We start from the raw sequence: 18,310 nt of genomic DNA, 5'->3' as shown, positions 1-18,310 counted from the left end.
ATCCAATTCAAAAAGTGAAACAGAACAATGAACTTTCTTCTAACGGGAGGTGTGGATATGATCAAGATTAAACACTAGTGATGTTTTTGAAGATTTTATTTTTCTTAATTCTGATCTTAATTAACTAATGTAAACCCCAGAGATCAAAAAAGAGGATTTTTTAAATATAATGTTATAAATGATCATATTACATACAAAATCATGGAAAAAGCAGCCAAATTAACAAATGTTGGGCTGAGAGTCACAAGGGCCGAAGTCCCACAGCATCCTTACCATTACCACAGCGGACAGTATCTGAGCCTATTAATGGAAAGCTAAGTGGAAGGAAAAAGCTTTACAGAAAAAATGTATACAGGGATAACTCCAGCCTTGAGAGGATTGTGAGGCTAAGCCCATTGTAGTGTGTTGAGATTCACAAGGTGCAGATGGCAGCTGGAGCCAGAGCTTAAAAACCATCACACACATCCAAACCTGGGGCTTTAACTGTGTTATGCAGCTTGTCAACCACAAAGTCAGAAGCTTCTTACTTTGGCTAAATAGAAAAATTCAAACTGTTGCTCACTGGTCCAAAGTCTTCTTTACAGAATAAATTAAATTTTGCAGTTCTTACTTGCAGTCAGTGGTGATTTGGGGAGCGGTGGCACCTGCTTGTGTTGCTCCAGTGTGTTTTATACAGTCTGAAGTCAGGAAGCAGAGCAACTTATGGGCGCTCTGCGGATGAGCTTTATGAAAGTAATGCACCACCTACACTACACTTAGAATAACTGCATGTTTATGTTTACTTTATTTCAAATTTTCACATAAGCATGCACAACTTAGCAGAAACGAGATAATTGTGAAATCAGTGCAAAGAAAAAAAATACTGGATGTAGAAAGCTTTGACTTTAAAAGTATTTATACAAGTTAACTGTACATGTTTCCAGGTCTATATTTAGAGTTGTAGAAGTACTGGAAACATGAGATCAGCAAGTTGGAAGAAGTTTGATGTTGGACTTTTCATCAGCAGTGAGAGGAGACTCTGGAAGTGGACATGCTCAACAGAGGAAACACGTTTCTTATAAACAAACTTGGATGGTTTCTAACCAGCTTCCTGAGCCAACGCTCACTGCCACAGAGGGATGAGCCATCAGAGCTCACTCTGGCTGAAATGCTTGATACTTTACTTTGCAGAGTTACTAAGAATATATTTTGCACTGTTGAGTCTGTTCATGACAAATTGAGCTTTTAGAAGAGCCACAACCCGAAACATGTGAAGCTGCAGCTTCACCCAGCTGCCTGTACTAAATAAGCTAAATGTAGCCATAGCGACTGGAACAACAATAATTACTGTTTATGTCATTAGAAAACACTGAAAGTGCCTGAATTAAGGATTAGCTGAGAGAATGTTTTATGTTAGGGGTGTCCAAAGTGTGGCCCCGGGGTCCACTTGTGGCCCGTGGAGTGATTTTGTGCAGCTCCCAACTGCAATTCAAAATTCTGTGTGTAGATGAAAATTTTTTAGTTTTAAATCAGGGTAAAGTTATAACAATTTTCATACAATAGAAAACATAAAATACAAAGTATTTGTCTTTTTATAAATAGAACCACGTCTGTGTAGAGACTTTGTACTGAAAAGTTGCAGTGACTAAATCAAAGTTTATTTGATTTATAAAACTTGGGGAAACAACAGCGTTTTGAAAGAAAGTAACTCAAATCTTTTTCTTTTAACAGAATAAATTTGTTCAATGAAGCCCAAAAGAAAAACTAGATTAAATTTATTTTAATTTTAAGTTTTGGATCCATAATAAACTACATTAATTTTCTACAAAAAACAACTTTATTGCTTGATTTCATTTAAACGTTTCCAATTTGCTAATTATTTTGACACTTCAGTTTTGGACCATTTGACAAAAAGTTTGGACTCCCATGTTTTATTCAGTACATTACTAATAAAGAACATATTTTATTCCCCCTAACTAACTCCACATACTCTGATCAGGGGCAGCTCCACTGTGCAGCAGAGGTTGGCGGTAAGCTCTGCAATTACAGATGTTACACAACAGGTGCTTTGTGTAGGACTACCTCATAATTACACCCAATTATGAAAGTAAATAAATAAAAATATGCCTCTAGAAAAAAGCAGATGGTGTACACAAACATTTTCTCAAAGTCCCACAGTGTTTCCCGTCACTGATCTCTAGGTTTTCGTTTATTCAGTTGGAAAATAATGAACACTTGATGTCTCAATAAATGTTGGTCTGTTTTAATTTGCACAGCAACTTTTTGGATTTGTTTTCTTCACACAGCAGAGGGAAACCGACTGGTGGATCTGGCGTCACAATCTACACCTCATTAAATACCATGGTTACAGTGGACAGGACTGGCCAGAAAACCAGAATAATCAAAACCCCGTAGAGAATCTATAGAGTGATAAAAAGATCAGTCATCAGACCCAATAATGCAAATGAGCATATTTTGGTATCATAGTTTTTTGGGGGTTTTGTTGCTTTACGTTATTAAAATGGCTGAATTCACTCATCAGGATGTCATTCAGTGCTGCAGAGGCCTGGTAATCATTTTTCATTCATGTTGTTGGAGAAGAGATGCATCTAAAAGTTGCAGGGTAGTAGCTCTTGCGGGTTGGACGTTTGGTTTACATAATGTTAGAGAAACTTTCATATTTTCATAAAATGAAAAGCAATGATCAAAGTTAACGTCATAAATTCTTGACGTCTCTTTGTGTACGGAGAATTTATGAGCTATAAGAGTTTCACTTTCTGAGTTGAAATAATGAAATAAGCTTTGTTTTGACTATTATAAATTATTGTGATGCACCTGTATACTCCACAGACAATTACTGTTTTCCAAAAAATATGAAAAGGTCATGTGCTCACATAAACAGAAACAGTACTCGTTCTTGGAGAACAGACACTGATGGCCGAATGAGAGGGGGGTGCGCGTGTTTCAGAGAGATAGAAGAAGACGCACAGTGAGATGGGTGAGAAGTAATCCAATAATGGAAACGAAGAATACCAGCATACATGTGAGGCATGTAAAAGAAGATACATCATGACATTTAATGCCAGGGAAAAAAAGATCACTCTACTTGTTTAAGCAAGCAAATATTGGCATTTCTCAATATTGCTTATCCGATTTATTAGTTTTAGCTCACAAACACTTGCTGCCACACTGTTAAATACCAAACACTCAAAGGGCACATCGACACAAACACAGGCAAGACCATGCTGCATATTTTCTCTGCTTGTATTATTTTCAGTCCAGAGTTGCACACTTGTACATTCCTTCCATAATTATCGGCTCACAACACTGAAATGCTAGAGAGCACACACAAAGACGAACAAACAAAAACAGAAGCGGAAATATAAAGTCTGGCCACATCTTGCACACAACACGACACACACACACACACACACACAAACAGAAAACGTAATCAAAAGGGCTGGCAGGATGCCATGGGAACCTACTGGGGTGTGTCTGTGGGGCCGGCGAGGGCAGGTATGGGGGCATACCTCATCAGTCTCTGCCGAGCGGCGCGTCGACCACACAAACTCCATAATAGCCACAAACACGGCGATGATTAGGCCGCAGATCAGCACCACGAAGATGCCCCCAATGTTTTCCATGCCCAGACCTGAAGCGGGCCACAGGAAACGCATCGTGTTCAGATTTCAGGCTTTCCGTTTAATTCCTTTTCCTTTAGAGCAATTGTGTCCGTTACTGAGGTGTTTTTCACTTTGAGTCTGCAGAGGTCAGCTTTGTTTATTCCAGAAAGCTACTTTTCTCCAACTCACTAATAATGGTCTGCATAAATAAACACTTATTTAGTTTTCAGATCAATGCTCTGATCTGTGAACGCTGGACTAAAATAAAAAAGGTTTCACATCCTAACAGTTGTTTATTTAATCATATTGTTCCTTAAATTCAACATTTTAATGGAATAATTATTAATAAAATGGTTTTCAGAAAATCAAAACTCAAATAATTAATTGATAGTCAGGGTCACCGTCAAGCTTTTTGTTTTCAGTATAAAAGACAACAGCAGCACTTACTCTGTTGTTTTCAAGGATGTATCTGGACTAACCTTTGCTTTCAACACAGCAAAATTAGAGTCATAATTCACATTTTATTTAAAATTGGAAAACAGTAACGTTTTTTATGAATTATGCTGAGGAGTAGTAAGGAGTAGTAGAAATTATGCACAAATTAATTTGTAACAAATTAGTTTGTTAAAACTTGCAGTTTTAACAAACTTTAAATTGCAAAACAAACTTTAGATATATTTGGTTCTGCTCCCCCACCCAAAACACTCTTACAAAATATGACAGACTGATGTGACCCTTTAATTAACAAAAACTCCTCAAATCTATTTTCTTTTATTATTTATAGGAGTCACATAATTAAGAGATTCACTGTTAGACTATTTGAGACGACATGTTAGCAACATTTCTAGTCACTCCAAGCCAACCAAATCCAACAGGAACTTCTAACTTCAGCAAATCTATATAAAAATTTATACAAAATTTATTTTAATCAAAAGATACTTTGCAAGTACTTGCAAATGGACCAGGCAGACGGTCAGGAGTTGAAGAGAACAGCTAAAATAGATGTGTGCAAAAGTGGTGGCATCCGCTTTTCAGGGTCTGATTGGTGCATTCCCAAGCTTTTCACTCAGACACATACCTGAAGAATATTTCACAAACTGATTTATGAAAGAAAGTTTTTTGTTTTTAACAGATTATACAATTATTGTCATAAAAAGAAAACAGTTTCATAATCTGCTGTTTTTGCTTTCATAACCTCAACACATAATAACAGACAATCTGCAGGAGGGGGAATGAGTCTGACAGAAAATGCTGTCATCGTACGTTACACAACATGTGCAAACATATTTTTGGAGCTTGACCCACACTTGGCACCAAAACTCTAGATTTCCGAGCCCCTGCAGCTTCACTCATCAGCATTGTTCCTACAAGATATGTCGGCAAGTCTTACTTGTCTCAACTTTGTATAAAAGCTTTTATGTGAGCAGATACTTGTATCCTATTTTTAACAAACAGATACGTGTAAAAGATAAAAAAAAATTACACTGGCTGGGACTTTAAACACAAACAGTTTAGATTAGTCTGCTGTCCTTTTATAGCAACATCAGGACAGACATCAGCCATTAGCTGCAGTCTAGCAGAGAGTGAGGAAGCTATTAGTGGGGACATTAGAGAGAATGAGGCAGCAGAGAAGAAAGGCAGCTCACCCTTGGCACGGTGGTCCTCCTCTTTGGGACACTGGCCTCCGTCCCACCACCCCCTCTTCAGGATCTCCAGCCTATTATTCTCATGCAGCTGGAGGATGGCCTGTGTGATCTCTTCTCTGAATGGAGATCCTGGCAGGAGACAAGGAGGCAAGATAAGAGCCAGCCCTGGAAAGGTGCAGTACAAGGATCAGGGGCTATTTTGGTAAAAGAGAAAAACGAACATGAAATGATAGCAGACTTAGGAGTAAAAGACAGAGAATTGCTGCATCCAGCTTTGAAGTGGATACAAGTGATCTTGTGGTAAGTAGACAGAGAAGATTAGAGAGATAAACAACGAGATTAAATCCAGAGGCAGAGACGGTGGTACAGCTGCAGCTCAAGTAGAAATCAAAGAGTGTTATGAGACGCATCCACAAGAGCAGAGTGAGGGGATTTAAAGGGTAAATGTACTAAAAATTGCGAGTATTAAGCCATGAATACATAAAAGTTGACTGTAAGGAGTAGATAAATCTCTTTATGAAAAAGCTGCCAGCTGTTTCAGCAGATTAACAGTGAGTACCGTTTTAGTGAGCAAAGTCAAAACTGCTTAGAAATGAAAAACAGAATTCAACGTTTGAATTTGACCTTCTTTAAAGTAAAAAACTAAACACAGAATTGTGATGTCACTCTGGATTATTTGCTCAAGCACCGTCTTCTGACTGTGAATGCTCCAAATGAACAATAAAACTAAGCAGGATCTCTGCTTTATTTATTATTCCCTTTAATACTTTTAGACAACAACAGAAATCCCATCAAGTCTTTACAGTCTTACGCTAAAACTTCCTGCCTACTGTATCAATTTTAAACATGCAGATCATCCACAGTCAAAAAAGTATTCACACCCTAGTAGTAGTAGTACACCCTGAACCTTTTCACTTTTTGCTGTATTGAAACCACAAAATTCAAAGTATTTTCTTACAGTTTTACAGTATTTGATAAGCCAAAAAAAAAGTTGTGCATAATTATCAAGTTGAAAGAAAATATGAGTTTTCAATTGTTTAACAATCTGAAAAGTTGGGCATACATAATTCCTCATCCACTATGAATCGATACTTTGAAGAACCATCTTGTCCTGTTAAACTTTAAGGGATCATTGCACATTTCTGGTATAAGATGAGAAAATATAAAAACGTATAAGGAATATCTGACGTTTTGCAAGACTCTGCATTTGCATGAGCAGTTGAGGCTTTTTCTTCAGAAAAATACAAATGCTTCTCCTTCTTTTCTTTCATTCTGTCTCAGAATGAAAGAAACAGAATGAAAGTTTCTCCCCTCATCCAACACAGAAAGTCCAGCCAAGACTGGGCCCTTCATTAAAACAGACCAATGAATTGGTGACACAACTACCATGGGCTAAACGCTGAAAAAGGCTTTAATAGACCCAGGCACGAGTTGAAAAGCAATTAACTTCCTTTTCATTACTTCCACTTCAAATACTTTCTAATCCCATAGATAAAAACTAAATCAACACAAGACTTTTTTTCCTAAGATCTAATCACACAAATCAGCCAAAAGTACATGTGTCTGTTTAGCATATCTGATCTCAAGCGAATGTTTCAGCTTTTCTTGCAGGCAATGGCTTTTAATCCTGCCCCTCGTTCGCTTTGTTGGTAAAGTTTACACTGTGAGATGTGAGATTAATCCCTGTCAGGCACGTTTTGTAACACGGTGCCCTTTGTTGGAAATGTTCAGTCACTGTGCCACTTCCTCTGCAGCTGTTCACCGGTTCTGCAGATCGTTCCTCACTCCGTTTGAGTTCACTGGGGCTATAGGTGACCTACTTTACTCTCAACTGTAAATAGCTCCTGGAATAATGACTGAGTCCTTGGCTGATTCAAGATAGCAACAGTTCATAACTTCTCTGAGGAAATGCAACATTGAGGTATGTCACCGAGAACGAAACCGTGGAATTGTACAAAACAAAAGACGTCCCTGCGGAGGATCCATCCTGCTGCATTTATCATCTGATTGACTATTGCAGTAGGTCTAGAAAGTTTATACATCTCTGTTAAAATGTCAGTTTTCTGTGATGTAAGAAAAATGAAGACCAATTATCTCAGGCACTTTTCAACCTGTAATCAGAGCCATAAACTACTGTACATTTTTTAATATTAAGAATGTGGTTGCACAGAATGCCGTTTACATTTGGATGTGCCTGTTCAGAATGAACGGCCACAGCCCATCCCCTAACTTTTAAAGTGCCTGTGATTAACCCAATTCATTATATGTTCATTTTCTTTCTCTATTCACATTCACAGTTTTCTTATTCCTTCCCGTCTGCAGCGTCATTGTTCTGTTCTCAAGCAATTTTACCACCTTATAAAAGAGCTCTGCGACTGTGACAGACAGCCTGTGATTAAGATTCCTGGGGTCTAGACTCTGTTTGGCACTATAAGCTTCAACCTTTCAAATCTGAATCCAAATAAGAATGAAAAAAAGAAAGAGTTTGATGAAGAAATACAGGGAAAACTGACAAAAATTATATTTAAAACGACTGAAAGTAGGCTATAAATTAGTTCACTTCTTTAATTTGTATGCCCACTTAACAGCCCAGATGATTTTCCTTGTTTATATATTGAATTATAGGTATATATGATCATAAAATTATCAAACCTTACATGTAGTTTCTTTTGTTTTGTGATGATTTTATTTTAATTATATAACTTGCACATTAATTCCACTACTAGTCCATGTGTTAGCTCGTCAGTTCTTCAAAAAACTGATTTTAAACCTCGACCAAACTAAAATATATAGAAGAGACAGGCAGATAGATAAGATAGCCACATTTCATTTGATGAAAACCAGTAGCAAACTGCTACTTTTCATATCCAATAAATCCTGAACAAAAATTACTTAGTCAAATTATTCAAGGGAAAATTTTAATTCACGTGTCCAAGATAATAAACAAACCATTTCATTACTATCTAAATTAAATATTTCCTTTAAACTTTAAAAGCCTACAGTAAATTCCTAAAATAAAATAATTTTTACAACTTAAATATTTAAATAATGCAGCACAGTGCTAATTGTCTGCGATCTCCATACAGATACAACAAAACTCTGCAGGGTTACAAAAGCACATAGTTTCAATGTTATGTGGTATTAAATTGACCAATGATTTCAATAATTTATTGACGTGTCACTGGTCTAATCAGAGGCATAACGGCTGTGACCTTTAAGCCCCAGACGTGTCAGTAGAGGAAAAAAATACAAAAGCTGATTGTAGCCTTTGAAGCCTGAAAAACCACTTAATTCTTATTGATGTTTATGCTTCTTTTTCAAAAATCTTTAAGAGGCTCACACACTCATTAATTCATAACCACGTCTTGATCTGTCCGTTTCCTTTCAGACAGTTTTTAAGTTGTTGATGTTTATATTCCACCGGTTTATTTCAGAAAGCATATTGTCATTAGGATGTGAAACCTGATCTACTGAATGTAATAAGCTCAATCTGCCTATTACGGGAAACAAAGGCTATGATTCTTACTGGAGCCATTGAACACATACTTCAGTATATTAAGGATAAGAAAACTTGTCATTCTGTGCAGTTTTTATAGACCTCATATTATAGTTTTGTGTTTTTTTCCATCCCCTCTGAGTTACAGGGTAGCTTCCTGCAGAAACATTTTTTCAGTCTAAACCATCTAACAGATTACAAAAGTTAATTGTTTTTTCACTTATACAGTAACATTGATATGAATCATATTTTATTTATTTAGTGTATGCTGCACATACAGATATATACAAACGCCTTCAAATATTAATGTAGACGTATTAGTGCTAAATGATCTGTGCTGCAGTTCCCCAACAGTAAATTTTGGAGATTTAAGTTACCTGGTATGTTCTCTTGTCTTTCCCATTTGGAGAGTGACTTATAGAAATAGGCCTCATGTCGTACTAAACTCTCAGAAAAGCAAAACCATTGTGGATTACTAAAGAAAAGTACCTTAAAAGTCTAATCAATAATTGAAAGGAAAACATGTTTCTACTACCTTTAATTAATAGGAATTGCCGGTAGCTGGGTTTTCTGTAAATACAAAAAACCAAAAGTGGGTTCTTAAATTTATTTATTTATTGCATGCATAAAGTAAATGTTAATCTCAAAATGAATAGATATCAAATCCACATCCAGAAAAAAAAGTAGTGCAGTGTAAGATAAACATTGCTCAGTTGTTCTATTATTTGCATTTTGTTTGTCATACAATTATTTCTAACATTTTTACACATTTTCCTATCATATTTGCTCATCTCTATTCTCACCACATTTTGTTTCTGCTTTTCCATTTTATTTATACTTTGAGAAATCAAGTTTCAGTATGAATTGTTTGTCCCATCAACAATAAGAGCTGATAGACAGTCCCTTGTCTCACCCTAACCACAAGCAGCAACCTGTAATGTTGACATAGTAGGAGTGAAGATTCTGCTGCAGCAATATTTATTTTTCAGTCAAATTGTTCCAGACACAAACTCACCAAGGCAGAGAACATTGAAAAGAAAGACAGTAATAAAGTAAAAAAAAAAAAGCTAATTGGAAGAAAAGAAATATCTTCCATTTGATTTAAAATTTTTATAACATTTTTTCTTGCTATTATCTAAGTAGCATTTAATGTTCAAAATAGCATTTAAAACCCTTAATTGTCTGCACAATTACTGTAATTTCTCGTCTGTTTACGTGACGGATCTTTGTTATAAAAGTGGTTTTGGTTCCATGCTTACCTAGCGGCATGCCGATGCCGTAGCCCTTGGTGTCCAGCAGTCCTCCAATCTGTGTGAGGTTACAGTTGAGGCCGCGGTGATACTCGTTCATGGTGCTCTCCATCAGGAAGGCATACTTGGAGTTGAGAACACGGGCGATTCCCTCCTCTGTGCTTTTCACAAAAACGCTGGGCAGTTTGGAGTTCATGTAGTTCCACATCCGCTGGTACGTCTGGTACCGCGAGTTCTGCACAGAAATGGGAAAATAGCAGTGGGAAGACTTATCTAAAATATCAATTAAATGTCTATGAATGCAAAAAGGAAGAACATAAAATAAAATATATGCATCCTGGAGAAAAATGGAAAAGTAAGCAGACAGGCAAGAATATCCAATAATGTTAACCTGAATAAAATATATAAGACAAGCAAGATCAAAGGAGGAAATATAAGGAACATTTTGGTTCTGACTCAGTTGGATGACACCGCAAATCGAAACAGAAACAGATGTTTTCAGCTGGTTTGTTGTCTGCAACACCCAGACATTTTGCTTTGATAGCAACATGTCAGCAAATAAACGCAAACACGCTCTGGTGTGTTTTTCCCTGCGGTGCAGTCTGAAAACAACATTAATGTATGTAGAGAATAAAAGGGTTCACACAACATCTGAATTCAGCCATCAAGAGAAATGCAAATAAAACAAACGCAAGACAAGTCGATCAGAGGAAACTAGTAAATACTGGATTAGATTTCACTCAGAGGGTTCTGAGAAAACACAAGATGCAGGCTGGTTGCCAACTTAGCCGTGGTTCTGTTGCACTGCTGAATAATAACCAATCACTTCACTTGTTCTGTAACTGTGCTGCTTTTACACTGCTTGGCTCTGTTGCTAAAATTGCCATCTGGTGGGTTTACCATGAAACAAAGATTATTCTGACAATATTTTTAAGCCATTTTAAAGCCATTTAAATGTTAGGTCAATAAACCTGACATCTTGGCTGCAGCTGTTTACTAGAGGTTAAAGCTGTGGGCGACTCCAGCGATAAAACAACCTTGTAAAAGTTTCACACTACTATGCTGTTATGAATGCTTTTACTGTGATGGTTCATCACAATGCAATTATAAAGCCCAGACATTCATTTTAGTGCTTTATCGTGATAAACGATATAAACACAGCACTACCCTTGCAGTGTGTCCATTCCTGTTATGCTGTTAATAAGACTTGGTAACAGAAGCAACAACCATTATGGTCTGTCTTGCTTCACTGATGAAGCTCCATTTGGGCACCTCAGTGTTGACTGGAATGAGAATGAAAATTAGAAATATTATTGGGGAAAACGTTTGATTTGTTTTGTGTTCATCTAATAAAAAATCTTGTAGTTTTGCAACTTTTGAAGAGCTTTTATGACAAACTTCAACTTAACACTATGATAGATAAAGAAAACTGGAAAAGTATTAACTCTATAAGTTTTTGAACATGTCATAAGAGAATTGCAAGCTTCATTGTATTTCATTAAGACTGAATCTGTCATACATAAAGAAGTGCAGAGCTATTAAGTGATGCATAGTTTTGGAAATAGTTTAGAAATATAGTATGAGTTGGATGAATTGTACAGAACTTTAATGCAAGCTTTGGGATATTGGAGCATTTTGGTTTTACTGTCATATTGTTAGCTTGTCGTCAGTATGAACGACTCTACAGTAGAGTTTTCATTTGTAAAATATCTGTTCGTTTCTGCATGACTAAGTGCTTTATGTGGGCTCAAAAAGGAAAATGAGCTTACACAAATGACAGGCCTTTGTGTGCATTTATTTTCTGGCTCAAAACATAATTGAAGCTATCTAAAAAACAGAAAGAGTATCACATCACTGCAAACCTATGAAGACCTGGTGTCACAGGTCTTCATATGAAAGACTTCATATGAAAAGTCTAGTAAGGAGGAGAGACGAGTGCTTTAGTGTTACTCTGAAAGAAGCGGGTACTGCCCAGAATTGTTCTTTATGGAGGCTTGATAAGATTAAATTGTTGGAAAAAAAAAATATCAACCCATAAGCCATTTTAGTCTCTGGATGTACAAAGTTTGTTATGATACGTTGGTTTGTCATCTAAAAGTTGCAATTATTATGGGAGTTTAGAATATTCTTTAACATTTTTTAGCATTTTGTGTTTTTCATGGCAGATAGTTTATGTTTACAATATGTATTTCAAACTGTACATGTGAGAAAACAGGATGAGAGTGGAGAAGGTATCATCTGTGTGTAATAACGCGTGTAGGTTTTGTATGTTTCTGTGGATCAGGCACCGAGTGCGGTAATGGAGCGCAACAATGAAACCGGCTTATGAAGACAAACACAAAACGCTCTATTCTATCTATCGTAGGGACAGGAAGGAAAAAAACACCACTTGTCGTGTAGTCACTTCCTTTAAATGCACGTAAATATATTTTTTAAATTCTCACCTACACATGTTCCCAAAGGCTAACACACCAACATAAGAGAGAAGAAAAACACACACACACACGCGCCGACATACAGATGTCAACTCAGACGCCTGGAGCGCTCTCATAAAGCAAACACAGGCAGTCACCCACCTAATACAAGCCGCCATAAAGAAGAGCACACACAAACTCAGAGGAAATGTCACAACAAACATTCAGCCTACTAGCAGGATACAAGCTACATACAAACACTTTAGAAAATTCAATAAAAGTAACACCATAAATTTGTAAAATCCACTAAATACAGAAAGAAAATCAAAACATGATCTTGGATATAAACTAGCGGTATGCAACTTTAATTCTATTAACTATTAAGTATAGTAAAAACTCAAAAACAGTTTGTAAAATCAAGCTCTGAAGCATAAAGTAATCATAAAATCATAATTCCTCGGATTCAAAACTACAGCTTCCATCCTGTTGCACATTTTCATTTGTCATTGTCACATTAAGACAAAATTTGCACAAATTACTCTGCGGTTTAATCCCTGGGAAGAAAAAACATAATCAGTAAATCAGACTTTGAAGAAATCAAACCTATTCTGTGCATCTCCAATACAAACATGCTACAAACTAGCACCAGAGAACGGTTTTTACCATGAAGAAAGTCATGGTGCTTCCTCCATGAATGGTGCCGTACTCAATGTTGGTCTGGTCAGCCAAATCATCTGGAGACTCGATGGGAACCTCCATCCTCTGAACGGTCAGGAAGGCTGCCAAGTTGGCCGTGTAGGAGGAGATGATGATCAGCGTGAACGCCCACCTTAAAGGGGAAAGAAAACGAGGAGAGATCAGGTTACTGCAGGTCTTCTGTCATCTGAATTACATACAAGATTACTGGACGCCTGGAGGAAATCAGATTGTTGAGCTGGGAAATTACCTTTTCTTGGCAAGGGCCTTTTCCTGATATAGCAAGGATTTGAAAAGTTTTTAAAACCACTTACATTTTCTGTTCTGCCATTTCTATTGTTTAAAACACAAAGTTTCAGCACAGGCAGCATTTTCTCCCCCCTCATTCATGCTTTTGTGCTCCCTTCCAGCCACATAGACAGATTTCCTTTGCATACGAGAAAGACAATGACAGCTGTTTTTAAAGTCATTGCACTGAATATAAAACAGCACCACCCATCACTCTCATTAAGGTAACCCTATTTTGAAAGTACAGTTCCAAAGCCAAGAGTGCCATTTCCATAAAGCAGCTGACTGCAGGCATCAGCACCTGAGCAAATGACTCCGCTAATAAATCTGCTAATATTAGCTTCCTAGCCTTTTACTATACAAAAACTAAATGATTAAAAAAAAAGAAGCAGCATTCTTCATTTACTTTAAAAACTGAAATTAGATAAAGTTACACTAACTTTTGTTTCTTACTTTTTGTTTGCAAAACAATACATTTATTGGTCAGCATGCACAGAAACGTTAGACCCACTGCTGTCCAAAGGAACACGAACTACACTAAAAACATGTAGTTGATGTCCCCAAACTCAAATTAGAGATTTATGGTGTGGATGAATACAGAATGTATGTGTAAATGTTGTAATGTGCTAGAAAAATTACACTAAAAACCTGAGGAGGTTTGCTCGATCAGCAAGCCATCAGGTGCTTTTATTGTGGAATAACTTTTATGAGTAAACCTTCAGTGACATTACACAGAATTTTATGAAGTCACGTATTGATATTTTCCTTCGCTTGCACTATGTGTGTTATGCTTATAATTATGATCATAAAGAGTTTTGTAAGCATCAGTTTTTCAGCAGCTGAGCTCTGCCTGCCCGTCGGTTCCAGTTCCAGTAACTCTGATTTCTGCAGCCCATCCAGAAACTTTAGACAATTTCACCCTCAAAAACCTTATGGGAACAGTTTGGGGATTTGTTGTTCCTGTTCCAACATGACTGAGAATCACTGCAAAAAGACAGTCAGGCATTCATACAGAGCAAAAGGGTCTGACCTCAGAAATGCTTTCTATAGTCAGAAATCCTCATAAATACATTCTTGAATTATGTGGAAAATTTCCCAGAAAAGTTGTAGATATTGTTGCTGCAAAGGGTGAGCCAATAATGTCATTAAAACCTACAGTATGTATTAAGAGTGTGAGGTCACTTAAGTTCATGTGTATGAAGGTGGATTTTTGGCATTAAGATACATACATGATGACATAGGACATCTCCTGGACTAATGCTTTTCTCCACACTATAAAAATGCTTACAAATTAAAACTTTGACATTTTATATTTCTTCACAATATCGTCAGTAAAAAAAATTTTTGCTTTAATTCACTCTCAGATCTTAGAAACACTGTAAAAACAGTAGTTAAATATTTCACATTTTTTAACAGTTATAACCTTGTAGAAACAGGACGTCCTTGCTTACCTAACAACTTATTTCAAAAGGAACATCACGTTCCAGACACGTTTTTAATTTTCCCTCTCATTCAACTCAGTGATCTGCTGTTCCTGTCATTTTCCTCTGTCTCCTTTGCTCGCAGCGCTTACTTCTTTCTCAGCACATGTCTTTCAGAGCTCCCTCGGGAGCATCATCAAACTTGAATTTTTGTTGGCTTTGCTTTCGTACATTACTTGCATAAAATATTGACACTCAGGAAAAAAAACTTTTGTGTCAGCTATTTACCACAAATCCCAAGACTGCTTTTAATATCTAAATATTCTGATAGAAATGCAATAAAATAACTGCTTACAAGATACAAGTCATTGTTAAGTGTCTCTTTCCATATCTTTGAACACAAAAAAAGCCTTTTCAATTTGTGGTAAGAAGACTAGAAGAAATAAACACAGCTGGCCTCTAGAGAAGCTCTTAGAATCACAAAGTGATTAAATCTTCTTATTCTCTCTCGTACATTAGCATCCACGTTCAGTCACATCAGAAACTCTGCAGGTCTTTAAACTCGCTCTCAAGATGTGTGCAGGTAAAATTAAAAGCAGCCTTTCCGCACAAATGTCTCTTTACAACGTCAAGGTCAAACATCAAAACAAGGAGACAATATAAAATCCATTTCTAAGACGACAGGAGGCGTTAAGCTGTAAAGGCACAGAAACAGCCCAACTCCTCTCTAACTCACCACACACCGCTGACACATCTGGTGGACAAGGCTCTGGGCATTATCTCTGATCCCTGCTGCATGAAGCCACCGATGGGGAACCACAGGCTGTTTCCCAGTGTGTACTGGTTCTCCAGCATGTCCCTGCGCTCCCGCAGACACGGGTGAGGGTTGTACCACTCATATGGGCTCAACCTGGCGAGAGAGTGGGAGTCTGTTGAAGCAACCTTGATGACAAGCTGTAGCACGGTGATGCACCTCTGTCGTTTAAACAAGCCAATCAGTCATGCAACCACCTGTCAAGCCGTGTGAGGAGACATGCCCAGGGGAAAAATGATATATGACAGGTGGCTTGTGTTTAACAATATAAATGGCAAGAGAGCTCATATGTGAGCGGCAGACAATCAGTGCAGTGTGTGATGTAATGGACTGACCTTGCTGCCAGGAAGAGCACACAGCTGACAGCCAGGTAGGCGAGTAACATGAAGAGCCAGACAGCTGGAGAGAAAGGATCCAGGAAGGAGAAGTAGCCTGGCTTCCGACCCTGAAACAAAGTGGAAAAAGAAGAAGTAAAGACACAGATAGATGAGAAATCTGGGACAGATGGGGACAGACAGCAGCTGTTATGAAATGCTCCCCTTCGCACCACAGGAGGGCAGTGTACTCCCCCTCACTTTAATACAGCGTCTGCAGTGCTTTGATACTCTAATGCTTCGATCCATAAATGCTGTTTAACAATGCTGTCTGCCAGAGCGAGCCTGGCGTTGACCCAAAACCTCATTAGCAATGTAAAGCTGCCACTGTAACACAGCTCTGACTTACTGAGCAAAAATAAATTCTCACTATAAACTTCATTGAGGACTTACACTAATACAATCAAAGGGATCAACTCTCCAGCAATAAGCGGTTTCGCTCATTTCAGCGAGTTCAGCCTGGCGTCTTCTTCATCAATGGGAGGACTTAAAAACATATCAAAACCAGTACAGGATCTGAAGTAAGTATCAGCCAGCAGGTGCCCGACAGCCGAGATAACACCCTCACCAATTGAACTCGGTACAAGATGCTGATCCCCAGGGTCATGAAAGGCTTAGAGAAGTCGATAACTTTCTCTCTCTCTGATGTGATGGTGAAGCCTGCCACGGCCAGGTCTGCTTTCTGGAGGATTGACACAGATAGATGGGTGGATAGATAGAAGCAGGGGTGAGCAGGAGATAGAAGCGGCAAAGGACAAGAGAAAAAGTACAGAAAGTGGTCAGCAAAAAAACAACAACCAAGAAATAGACAAACTGTTCATACCAGTATAGGTTTTCTTGCATTTTATAGTATAACACATACTGCACTGTATTTAAATAAACAATTAGGATGTGAAAGGAAAATTATTCTTTTTCTTATTTAATGTTAAATTACAACATTTTAAGATAATACCCTGTTGACAGTAAAACATCTAAATAAAATGTTACCCAGCGAATCACCTTCAGAAGAGTCCACATGTGGATAATTTGATCTATTTTTAAATCCAGCTGTTCTGAGAAAACTTCAGCAGCTTGTTTGAGAACAGTTGAACACAGCAAACAAAGAAGATGGTACTCTGGTCCAAAATTGAACTTTCCAACCTTCATGTAAAAGAAATATGTGGAAAAAAATGCAGGGCGGAAAACCAACACTATTTTTGTGCTTGTATTGTTCCTGCTGTGAAATATGGTGTTGGCAGCATCATGTTGTGGGGAAAATCTTTTCAAAAGGGAGAGGTGAGCTTGTAAGAGTTGATGGGAAGATGGGTGAAGCAAAATAAAGAGTAATCCTGGAGCCAAATCAGCTACAGGCTGAAAAAACATGACGACTGGGATGGAGGTTGAGCTACAAACAGGAAAACAAACCCGAACATTCAGCAAGAGCTAAATGTTTATTGCTGAATGTTTAGCAAGAACATTCTTGCTAAACTTTGTTTTTGTTCAGAACAAAGGAAAAAATAAAAATTGCAATTTTGTGGTATTGCAGTTTAGAGATGCTCTCAATCAAACAAGATCTATTTTGGAAAGAAGAATGAGAAAAATCATGGGTGAAAACAAAGGCAGCACAGGTTTTTGGGCTGCTATTTGTTAAATTTATTGTCTTTTATCATTTTCTGTTCTTGCACTTGTCTGCAATTTTGAGGATGTAAAGATTTATAGGGTACAGAACGTCCCTCAGTGGGAAGATTCAGGTGCAAAAGTTTGAATACTTCTGCAAGGCACCACACTGAGCGTGTTAAAAGTTCACTGTGCCACCTTTTATGAAATATGCAGACTTGCTATTTTCTCTTGCACATGCTCGTACTATTTCTCCATGATCCCAATTAAGCTAATTGAAAGTAAACACTAGGTCCCTGGTCTTTCCACCTGCATAAAACCTGCAGGTCTCTGGTCGTTCTGCCTCCTCTTCATCTCTTCCATTAAAAGCTAATTGATGAACATGGTCTACTAATTACAACCGAGTGATCGGGCTACGAGGAGAGCAGGGAGGGGTGAGGAAGCATGGAGAGCCGGGGGAGCGCCGCTGTGGCAGACCCCACACAGGGACCATGGCTCAGTAATTGAAGTATACCGTATGGTAATTAAACGGAGAGGGGCTCTCATTAGCCTGCTTCAACCAGAGTGTCAGTCACAGGCTCAATAGGCCTGGACAGGTTGAGTGGGCAAAAAAATGTGATATTTGTATATATGCAAAAGAAAGTGGTTAGTAGTGGTTTTCAGCTTGGAAACACAGAGCGGGCAATATTTAGCAAATTTTTCAGTCTCTTCTG

The 18,310-nt window shown here is 37.7% G+C and overlaps 1 protein-coding gene across 6 annotated transcripts in view; it reads right to left on the bottom strand.

Annotated features, from left to right (window-relative positions):
• The window catches only part of grik5 (glutamate ionotropic receptor kainate type subunit 5), a 135,114-nt gene that overhangs the window by 8,211 nt on the left and 108,593 nt on the right, over positions 1-18,310 (bottom strand). For 2 of the 6 annotated variants that reach the window (XM_023330916.1, XM_023330917.1), the window contains 7 exons: positions 16,570-16,683; positions 15,963-16,072; positions 15,550-15,723; positions 13,072-13,237; positions 10,004-10,229; positions 5,249-5,377; positions 3,465-3,631 (listed from right to left, as the gene is read on the bottom strand). In XM_023330916.1, the coding sequence (XP_023186684.1) occupies positions 3,465-3,631; positions 5,249-5,377; positions 10,004-10,229; positions 13,072-13,237; positions 15,550-15,723; positions 15,963-16,072; positions 16,570-16,683 (1,086 nt within the window). The other 4 variants (XM_023330918.1, XM_023330919.1, XM_023330920.1 and 1 more) reach the window with 4 other exon arrangements.

This window comes from Xiphophorus maculatus, chromosome 3, assembly GCF_002775205.1.
Source record: "Xiphophorus maculatus strain JP 163 A chromosome 3, X_maculatus-5.0-male, whole genome shotgun sequence".
In the NCBI taxonomy this organism is placed as follows: domain Eukaryota; kingdom Metazoa; phylum Chordata; class Actinopteri; order Cyprinodontiformes; family Poeciliidae; genus Xiphophorus; species Xiphophorus maculatus.
This window is presented reverse-complemented; position numbering and strand designations above follow the sequence as displayed.